At 46.2% G+C, this 11,141-nt stretch overlaps 1 protein-coding gene and 1 pseudogene across 3 annotated transcripts in view; both read left to right on the forward strand.

Moving 5' to 3' along the window:
* Positions 1-11,141, forward strand: part of LOC122624497 (broad-complex core protein) — an 81,806-nt gene that overhangs the window by 65,714 nt on the left and 4,951 nt on the right. The window contains exon 9 of one of the 3 annotated variants that reach the window (XM_043804091.1): positions 528-4,741. The exons of 1 other annotated variant lie outside the window; for it this stretch is intronic. In XM_043804091.1, coding sequence (XP_043660026.1) covers positions 528-1,870 — 1,343 coding nt within the window. In that variant the 3' untranslated portion in view covers positions 1,871-4,741. Of the gene's footprint in view, positions 1-527; positions 4,742-7,713; positions 8,308-11,141 lie in introns of those variants that run through there. One more of the 3 variants, XM_043804096.1, reaches the window with a different exon arrangement.
* LOC122624504 lies at positions 5,773-6,731 on the forward strand (annotated as a pseudogene).

Below are 11,141 nucleotides of genomic sequence, written 5' to 3' on the forward strand. Positions count from 1 at the left end.
AAATCTGAACTCGAACAGCGTTTTTTCAACACAAAATTCCTTGATCAAAACCAATGAGAGCCAGATAAATTCCGCACAAAAAATCAAATGAAGCAACCGACCTAAGCAAAAGATTGAATTAAAACAGTTTATGGAAAAGCAAAGTTAGCAAATGTACATTGTTTTGAGCCTGGATTTGTTAGTGTTATAAAAGTAAACCAAACAAACAACAAACATACAGATACAGCTACAGAAACAGATACAAATACAGATACAGATACAGACACAGACACAGATACAAACGAAGATAACAGATACACCGACGTGGACGAAGCCACACACTAACACCACAACAAACTGGACATGAACGCACCGACTGCTACAACTACAACCACTACTACTACTACTACACACAACTAAACAACAAGAAACAACCCAAACCAAACCAAACAAACAAACAAACAAACCAAATAACAACAAAGTCAAATATACAGAAAAGTCACTATTGTCTCTTTTTTTCTTCTCTTCCTTTCTAAATGACCGTTTAGGTGGCAGCACCGGCAGCCTACTCAGTGGCGTCATTGTGCCCGGCGGTAGTGGTGGCACCCCTAGTAATAGTAGTAGCAACAACAACAACAACAACAGCAACAATCAACAACAAAAAGTAGAACAACAGTCATCACCACACCAACTCCTCCAACAACAACATCATTCCACACCACATACCAACAGTCCACAACTGAAGCAGGAACAACCGAAGTCGGGCGCCGGCAGCTGCAAGTCCAGCGACCTGCACATTGCAGCGGGCAGTGAGCGCAGCCTCTCCCGATCCTCCCAAGGAATGCCGGACGCCGGCGGGCACAGTGCCACGCCCTCGCCCACCGCCGCCTATCACAAGCGCGAGAGGGAGCGCGAAAGAGAGCGCGAACGGGAGCGTGAGCGAGAACGATCGCTCGACCATGAGCGCGACATGGAGAGACCAGGCGGCACGGGATCCCCACCACCGCCGCCGCCGTCGCACCACTCACATTTCGGCCAGCACCCACTGTCGCTGTTGCCCAGCCACCACCAGTTGCACGCCACCCACCACGAGCTGAGCGCCGCCGCCGCCCACCATGCTCACGCCCATGCGCATGCCGCCCACGCCCATGCCTTGGCCCGCGCCGGATCGCCCATGGAGCACCACCACCTGTTGCACCACAGACGCGCCTCGCTCTCGCCCTCGGGCGCCGTTTCCTCCGCCAGCGGAGCGGGCGGACGCGGAGGCGGAGCTGGCGGACCAGGTGGACCAGGCGGCAGCCTGCTATCATCTGTGCGCGCCCAGGACGTGGCGCAGGCCAATAGACTCCTCCTGCCCCTGCCACTCAACGCCTGCCACCGGTGCGACGTGTGCGGCAAACTGCTGAGCACCAAGCTCACGCTGAAGCGCCACAAGGAGCAGCAGCACCTGCAGCCGCTGAACAACGCCGTGTGCAACCTGTGCCACAAGGTCTTCCGCACACTGAACTCGCTGAACAACCACAAGAGCATCTATCATCGCCGCCAGAAGAACCACCACTCGTACTTCCACCACGGCGCCGGTGTGAGCCAAGCGGGCAGTCCGGGCAGCCGGCTGCATCAGTCCCTCAGTTCGCTGAGCGCAGCAGCGGCGGCGGCCAACAATAGCGTCAATGTGGGCGGTGGAGCGGTGGGCGGGGCTGGGGGCAATGCAGTGGCTGCTGCCGCAGCCGCAGCAGCCGCGGCGGCCGAACTGCTTCTCTCTCCGATCGTTGGAGCCGCCGCCGTGGCCGGGGGCACGGCCAGCTCCACGCTCCAGCTGGCGGCGGCGCACCAGCAGCAGCAGCAACAGTCGTCGCCGGGCATTGTCAAGCCGTGCATGGACTTCTTATAAGATCAGCAGCAACTCTTGCAGCAGCTGTTCCACGTGGCGCTCAACAACTCCGCGGCGGCAGCGGCGGCTGCAGCGGCAGCAGCTGCGGCGGGTGGATCGGGAGGAGGTCCGGGCGGAGTGGGAGTGGGAGTAGGAGCTGGGCCGGAGTCGATCAACGGAGGCGGACAGGAGTACGGCGGAGTGCAGGGGCCCAGTGGCACGCCCACTGTCGATCTCACCCAGCTGGAGCATACGGCCGGTGGCGGTGGATTCTCAGCCGCAGCCGCCGCCGCCGCCCTGCAGCACCACCTGCCACACCACCTAGCACACCAGCATCCGATGTCCCACCAACATCCCCACCAGCTGACGCACCCGCACCCCCACCCCCATCCGCACCAGCATCCATATGAACGCATGAATTTACTAGACCAATAAGCGAGGCGCCAGAAAGTATGCTACGAATGATGATCGGGCACCAGACACACGCACACGCGCACACAAAGGCACACACACACACACAGACAAAGAAGAAGGAGGAGGAGACGGAGGAGAAGGAGAAGGAAACGGAGGAGAAGAACCGACCGAACGAAAAGGAGCAGAGGGAGATTAGGACTACTACTACCACGTAGACATTTCAATTTCGGATCTCACAGAACGGAAAATTCAAAGACTTTTTCGGCCAGAACAAAAACGAAAGAAAACTAAAATACAATGGCGAACATCGAGATAAAGCAATGATAAAATGATGATGAAAGCGCAAGCAAGGAGAGGAAAGGAAGACAAAAACATTTTTAGGCAAATGGAAAAACTGTGATTATTTACGACTTGATTATAAAGCAAGCAAAAACAAAGGTCTTTTACGATAAAGCTATATATGTAGCTATATACAAGCATAATACACACACCGACACCCACACCGACACACACACACGCACACCCATTCAGATCGCGCTGGAATCGGACTCGTATACATATAAGGATTTTTTTTGACCATCCCAAATTGGGATGCGAATAGAGTTTGTCACTAAAAACTAGATTAGGAGAAGCAGCGCTCCAACGCTTGGAGCCTGGAGCACAGGATAGAAGACTGTTAACCATGCCACATGCCACATGTCCATCCTCATGCTCATGCTCATGCTCACATGCCCCACACACACGCCCCTGAGTATTACCCACTAAATGCGCTGAATGCCAACCCATCGTCACCCCACTCTGAATCAGAAACAGAATCAGAATCAGAATCCGATCCGGAGCGCAAGGAACCGATCCCCGTATCGATGTGGGCGGGGATGCAGCCGGGAATCACACTGAATCGAAATCACTGAACCAATGTGCAACATTTCCCGGTATATCTGTACAGCTTCTAACTATTCTATCTTCCTCACCCCTGCACACTCATGAACAGAAAACGAACAAACAACCAATGCATATATATATATATTTTTTTTTTGTTTTTTGATATCATTGTAAGATATGAGATACAGATATATATACAGATATATATATATACATAAACATATGTGTACATTTAGCAGCCACTAAATATTCATCAAATGAGTAGCAAGGTCAATGTAAAAAAAAACCACAACAATGTAAACCTAGCCCTAAGTGAACGAGTGTGTAATACGATTTTTTTTACTTATCTACAACTAAGAGCGTTGCTCCTAAGAAACCACACACGAGTATACATAATATACATAATGTGTAAAAGTGTATTTGCATAACTATGAGACGAATACGATATGAATACTATACGATGAATATAACTAAGACTATGACTCAGCATAACGCATACACAGCAAGGCATAAATCAATTTTGAGATGAAAGTCGGGTGTTCGCAGATCTTGGATCGTGTGTATAGGTGGAAATAGCACTGAGTGGAGGTAATGAGATGAGTAAACTGAGTAAAATGACTAAGGGGAGGAGAAGGAAAGTCGTGCGCGTTTCGAAGCTTGGGAAGAGAGGATGAGAACACGGGGACCAGGACTGACTAGTTTTAAACTCAACCGAAGGGCGATGCGATGAGCACTCATCGATAAACGTTAGCTTATAGCTGAACAACTCGACAAGGAACAATTAAATTGACGGTCCCCAGTTGAAGTGTCGGCACTTATGGTACAGTACATACTATGCTTTCCAATTGGCACACTTTGCGACTCAAAACGTATAATCAAAATTAGCGACCAGATATATTCTGTATGTATGTAGATGGTTTACTTTGCTTCCAGCACACCTTACCTTAATTTGAAGACTGATCACTCGAAGTAGAACTTTGGAGGGGGCGAGGTTTAGAACTAGAACAGGCCGTAGCAGGTGGTCTCAGGCAAAGAAACCGCGGGAAACGACACTATTTTTAGGCGCGTGCAATTTCATCTTGGGTTTTCCATTCGAGGTCCCCCATAAGCTTTGGGATAGCGATAGAGAGGATGATAGCCTTAGTTAAAGGTCAGGCCTATATGACCGATAGTATCTATATGAAGATAGAAAGCGAGAGAGAGATGAGGAAAGGGAGTGGAAATAAGTTTGAGCGCTGATACGTTGTATGCGAGTATAGTCGAATTTTATATTTTATACAACCTATTATAATTAACTCTTAATGTAACTCACCCACGCATAATCTAGGCGCATGGCGAAATTACCAATTTCCCCAATGTATGTATTTTTTTTCTTGCTTCTTTTGGCAAACGAAAAGTCTGAAAAGTTGATTAAGTTGAATCATCTACGTTTTGATACCAAAATTCGATTTACATAGCTTATGCACATACGAATACGACTACATTAAGTTCACCGTACGAGTACACCCATAACTGTGTCCGTATCCAAATCTGTATCCTATCTATAAGGAGAACCCTCCGTTTGTTACGACCCACGCGATCTGAAATCGCCAGCTGCAATGCCATATACAGAGCATACGAGTGCTCCGACCTCACCCCCAATGTCACCTCGTTTTTTTATTATATTCAATAAATGTGGAATTGTAAATCCAGACGCATGTACGATGTATGTATGTATGAGTACCGAGTACTGAGTGCTGAGTACTGAGTCACACATAGCAGCTCAAGGAAGTGGAAGTTTAAATGTCGATTATTTAACACATGTACTTCTTACAGACTCACAGACATCGCAGATAACAGATAACAGATAACAGCTACCAGATAACAAATAACAGATAACAGTTCACAGTTTACAGTTCGCAGATCGCAAAACCCAGTGTGTATGAGAGAGGGTCGTCATGTGAGTACTGAGCCCAGGAGTTACTCAACTTATTACACTGAGGACCTAGCCAACTAACTAACTAAATAGCATATTGATACTCGAAATAGCAGCAGTAAGGCCTCGATAAGCGAGGAGTCCTAACAGATGAATACTGAAATACCGAAATACCGAAATACAGAAATACAGAAAACCCAAAACCGAAATCAGATATCAGAATACCGATTAAACAACCGAATACCAACTAATAATCAATAGTAGGTTCGCCTGTTTATCTTGTGCACTAAGAATATTTTTGTCCTATTCGTATAGATGTTCCCACAGCCTCCCCTAACAGAAGTTCCCAAATCCCTTGACCCTTGCCCTTTGCCCCTTGCCAGTTAAGTGAATGTATGCATACTGAACCGTATTATCCAATGAACCATTAGCTCCAAGCCACATAAAGCTTACAATTACAATTACATTAACAACTACAATTACAATTACAATACGCGATATTTAAAAAATAAACTAAACTACAGTAACAGTAACAGTAACAGTGCAGTAACTACATGGCTATACATACATAAGTAAAATAGCAAATCCGAGGAAGTACGAGTAAATGACGGCTTACCCCAACATTCAATCGAATATGCATAGAAATAGAAACTGCAACGCAACCGCAAACGCAAACTAAACCGAAACCAAACGGTGTTGAGTGTAGAAAGGAAGCGGAGTGGACATGGACGTGGACTCTGGTGGTCCAAGTTGCTCCATTCGGCTCCTTTCTACGCTCAGAATCAAGGAGAAGCCAATTCAGTAAAATATCTCATCTAGTTGGAAAAACACTCGTACACAAACGCTTGCATACTTAGAGCGGTAGAAATATAACCCATACCAATAACCGTAACCACACCCACAACCACAACAACAGCCACAGCCACACCGATCAAAGATCAAGTCAATTCAGAAGACCAGTAAACCAGAAAACCAGCAAACCAAAAAACCGAAAACCATTAGTATGAATACAAAAGCAACAGACAGAAGTTTCCTTTGGCGACAATTCCGAATTGTTTTTCCCATAAGCTCGAACTTCAACTCGAACTCAAACTACAATAAAAAAAACTATTAAGTTTTCCACTCTAGCCTAGTAAGAAATGTACATTTTTGTCTCCTGTACGTTCACTTGTACATATATAAGCAAGGTGCCAGCACTAGAACTAACCCAAGCGGCAAGCCGATTAAATACACTCCTACACACACATATATATGCAAAGCAAAGTAACAAAATAACAACAAATTAAATAATTAATAATTTTATGTATTTGTGTAAGTGTCAACCAGAAAACTCTAAGGAAGCAAAACCAAAACCAAAACGAAAACGAAAACAAAAACAAATCCGAACCGAACCAAACCCATTCATTTCGTTATACGTAAATCGGAAAGCAAGATCATTGAAATCAGTCAAATGAAACCCGCACACACACGGAAACACAACGCTGACACTCACACACACACACCAACACACACACACACACTCAGACAGACAGACAGAAGGAAAACGAAGTATTTTCATAATTAAAACAGAAATGATATCGTGTTATTATTTAAATAAATAGAATGTATATAAGTGAACCTTTGTATGTGCCGAGGATTTCTTTCTTAACCCCTCCCGGTTGTCCTGCTACCGGAACCGGAAATTGGGAACTGGGAACTGCGAAACGGGAACGGGGAACGGGGAACTTGGGGCTCTCGCTTCTTTGATTCAGTGTCCACTTTGCAATCTCCCCTTCTCCCATGCCATGCCCCCCTTCTCCACGGCCCCGACTTGATCCCGACTACCAAACCTGTGACGCCGTTGAGTCCACGCCATCTGTGCGAGTGTCTGGTGGTGGGCAAACTCATTCAGTCCACTCCGCTCCACCTCATTCACCCACCGACCACCGACCACCACCCACCACCCATCGAGCGCAGAATGCCGCCTAACCTTGGCATGGCCGCTCTCAGTCTCGTCCCCGTCGTTGCCCGAGGCCTAACACCAGATCGCTATATTAATCCAATGTCAGCCTACCTTCCACCTTCCACCACCTAGCACCCACTACCCACCACCCACCACCCACCACTACCCACTAAACTGATAACGCTAGTTGTAACCGTAACTGTTAACTGTCAGTCGATAACACGGGCCACTCATCACCGCCGGTGGTGGAGCACCACTCCACACAGATCCAATCCAATCCAGGCCAGTCCAGTCCAGCACACTACGCTTGCCCCAATCCGTTGCAGGGATGGAGGAGAAGGTGGTGCAGCTGGGACTGGACGAGCGATATATACCTATACCTTTTATTTACCTCTTGTATGTATATGTAATGTTATTTATTTATGTATTTTACCATTGCCACATATGCCAAACACTCGAACACACACCCGCAGTGCAGTTCACCGCACTGCCCGGTGGCAATTCATGTGTGGGCACCATTCATTAGAAACATTTCAGTTACTCCAACCCAGCGTACGAATGGTCCGATGCAACCAAGTCCCAAAAAAAAAAAAAATACTCTAAGATATCGGTCAATTTCCGTAGTTAGGATAAGGCTACAACCAAATACCAAATACCAATACCAAATACCAATCATACCAAACCCAAATCCACCAATCCACCAATTTGCAGGAAACTCGCCCAAGAAACTCTTCTCATGCCAGCTCTGCGGTAAGCTCCTCTGCTCGAAAGCCTCGCTCAAGCGCCACATTGCCGACAAGCACGCCGTGCGCCAAGAGGAGTACCGCTGCGCCATCTGCGAGCGCGTCTACTGCTCCCGCAACTCGCTCATGACGCACATTTACACGTACCACAAGTCCCGTCCCGGCGAAATGGAGATGAAGGACATTAAGCTCTATAACCAATTCAACTCGTCGATCTGAGACTTAAAGCCCTTGCCGGGCCGCCTTAGCAGCGTGCCACAGCAAAGTCAACAGCCACAGCAACAATCAACAGCGATGAAAGCCAGCACGACCATGACCATGACCCCGACCCCGACCACCGTTACCACGCCGACTCATACACCCCATACACCAAGCCAGGCTCAGACCTCTACCTCAAATCCAAATCCGATGGCAGATCACCAGGATCTGCCCATCTATCCAACTAAGCGACCACTCATGCCGCTGAACGACCAGTACCAACTGCTAATACAGCAGCGACAGATAATGACCCTGTACGACTACTACCTTTACCAGCGTAACAGTCACAGTCACAGTCATAGCCACAGTCACAGTGTCAGTCACAATCACGGTCACGGTCAAAGTCACAGCAGCAGCCACGGCCCTTCGATTGCCACCACGAGCAACTAGATATTCGGCTAGAACCAAGCTCAAACTTAAAGCAATGCCATTATGTAGTGATATATATACATACCTATACATACCTACCAATCTATTATACACGACGAACAAAACGAGTAGGCCCCATTTCAATTAGGAGGGGGCGACGATTACGAACAATACAATTAATCGCGTATTATATTAAAAAAAAAAGACATTAGACGTAAGCTAGTTATATGGGGACATTTGAAACACTTTTAGATTAGACCTAGATTAGTCGGATCAACCTGTACATCGACTTGCTGACTTTTTCACAACTCACGCCTATGGACCAGTATATAGAATACGGATATACACTGTTTACACTCTGTGGCCTTCTTTTACCTTATACCTCATACAACGTACTCGTAGTCAATTTTACAATTATAGCTATTTTCGTGTTTCTGTTGGTTCGCAAAACGGACAAGCGGACGGACCTCGCACAAGTTGCCTTTCTGAATATCTGCGTAATTTTCCACTCTACCTAGACCAACTGGACAGATTATAACGTGCTTTCTTCCGCAACATAAATAAACTACTATGAAGCAATAAAATATATACATATATATTTATAACATATACAATATAACTCATATAACTCGACGACGTTAGTTGATAATGAAAGTAGGGCGCAAGAATAAAACTTAGGAGTAAGTCCCCAGTTTGCCGATCGACTTGTGCCTAGAGCTATAGATGTTGAAGCAAGAACAATGAAAGGCGTGGCATTGTGCGGCTCGGCTTTTCTCAACCAGATCAAGAAGAACTACCAAACAACAACACCCAAATGCCAAACAAGAAAACACAATTTGTCGAGCGGAGAATGAGATCGGGATGCAAGAGAAGCAGACTCCTGAATCTTGCCAATCTGACCAAATCGGAGGGATGATGTAATGTGATGTACCAGAATGCCAGTACCAGTGCCAGTGCCGCAACTTGAAATTCACTCGCTACCAGCGTCTCTCTACTCGCACCCGCTACTCGTTATTCAGTCAGTAGAAGATCGCGCGCTTGCTAAAGGTTAGCCCAACATCTTAAACTACATTGGTAGCCAAGTATCCGACCATGCGCCGATACGTAGTTAGTACAATACATGCTATCTCCCTCTCATGGCCACGTTCTACACACTGTCTCTCTACTCTCTACTGAGCCCAGCCGTTTCTACTCGGCTGTATCTGCATCTGTCTGTACAAGCATTTCTTCTTCCTCTGTATCTATATCTGTACCTTTACCTCCCTGCCAATCACACTAACGATCCATTAAGCGTGCTTCGCCTTCTTCGCGATACGCTCTAATCTGTACAAATTGTTTCTAGATGAAAACAATTAACCCGGCCAGCCACTGTGCAAAATCACAGTCAGTATATGGTCAGCTTGGCACTAAAAATATGCACTCTCCTCCTCGTCTAAACTCGCCGCTTTGGCCAACCATCCGCCTAAGTACTCTTTTGTATATTGTAAACCATTGTAAATTGCCTGCTCATTCGCGCTCCGAACTCTACTACCAGTTCTCGATCTGGCTCTCTTTCCACTAGACTCGCCGTAGCTATAATCTAACCAACCAACCACTCATGTACAAAGAACATCTGCGACCTGTAAGTACGACCCACTCACTCGCTACTGTAGTCGACCTCCCTGTCGCTCGCTCGCTCACTCTCACTCTCTCTGTCTCTCTCTCTCTCTCTCTCTCTCTCTCTCTTTCCGCCTATCTCTTCGTTTCCTACTCGCTCTATCTTATTGAACTCGCTTACACGTCCGACAACATGAAATACTCCATAGCTAAGCCACTTTTAGACGTAACAACAGGGCGATCACCTATCTATCCTCCTATTCACTCTCTATCTGAAGTTTTACTAACCGTAGTGACCAGAGCTAACTCGCTCCTCCCTGATTGATTTGGAAATTTTCAGCTAAAGTCGCCGAAAGAATCACCCGGATGCGGTGGTATATCATTCCTCCCACTAACACCCCTTTCTCAGCTCCTTTGTACTTCTGATCTTCGAACCTCTGCTCCTCTAACGCAGCGTTGACTTGGCATCTGCGTTTCCGGTACTCGTATTGTTGTCACTTTCCTCTCTCTTTATTTTTCTCTGTCTCATTACCTACTGAACCCTCTGAAGCAACTGTAAAAATAAAAAAAAAAACAAGAGTACTACCCACATATGTAAAACAACACTATTTTCAACAATTAATAGATATATTGAAAAATAGAGAACTAAACAATGAATAACGAACGCTGCAACCACAAATAGTTCCTTAGAAATCAGTCTCTTCAAATATTTAACTTTTTGTTTTGGTAAGTTTATGACGTCGGAGGGCCACGAAAAAATATACACACATATGTAAATCGAATCAAGATTCGCCACGCTACTTTCACGCTTAATGCATCGAATCGATTTGGGGCCCCAACTACTTACTGCAATCATAGTTTATCATTTACTTACCGCTTTCGTTTCGTTAGATTTCCCTAATTAACACGCGAAAGAACCCAAAAACTAAACCAATCTAACCAACCGAAATGCAAATTAAAATCACCAGAATTGAATCAAAACGAAGGGCGAATGCCCGCAAGACACATCTGAAATCCATATTCGAAATGTGAATAGCTTCTAATTTAGACTAATATTTATTGCTTTACTTTTGATTCTTTGCTCTCGCTAATCTCTCTGCATGCCACTCGCCACACGCTACTCGCTACTCGCTTTGCCTCACAGCTACTCGCTACTCGCTTCCCGCTGATTGC

The sequence above is a fragment of the Drosophila teissieri genome, chromosome X (genome assembly GCF_016746235.2).
Source record: "Drosophila teissieri strain GT53w chromosome X, Prin_Dtei_1.1, whole genome shotgun sequence".
NCBI lineage: Eukaryota > Metazoa > Arthropoda > Insecta > Diptera > Drosophilidae > Drosophila > Drosophila teissieri.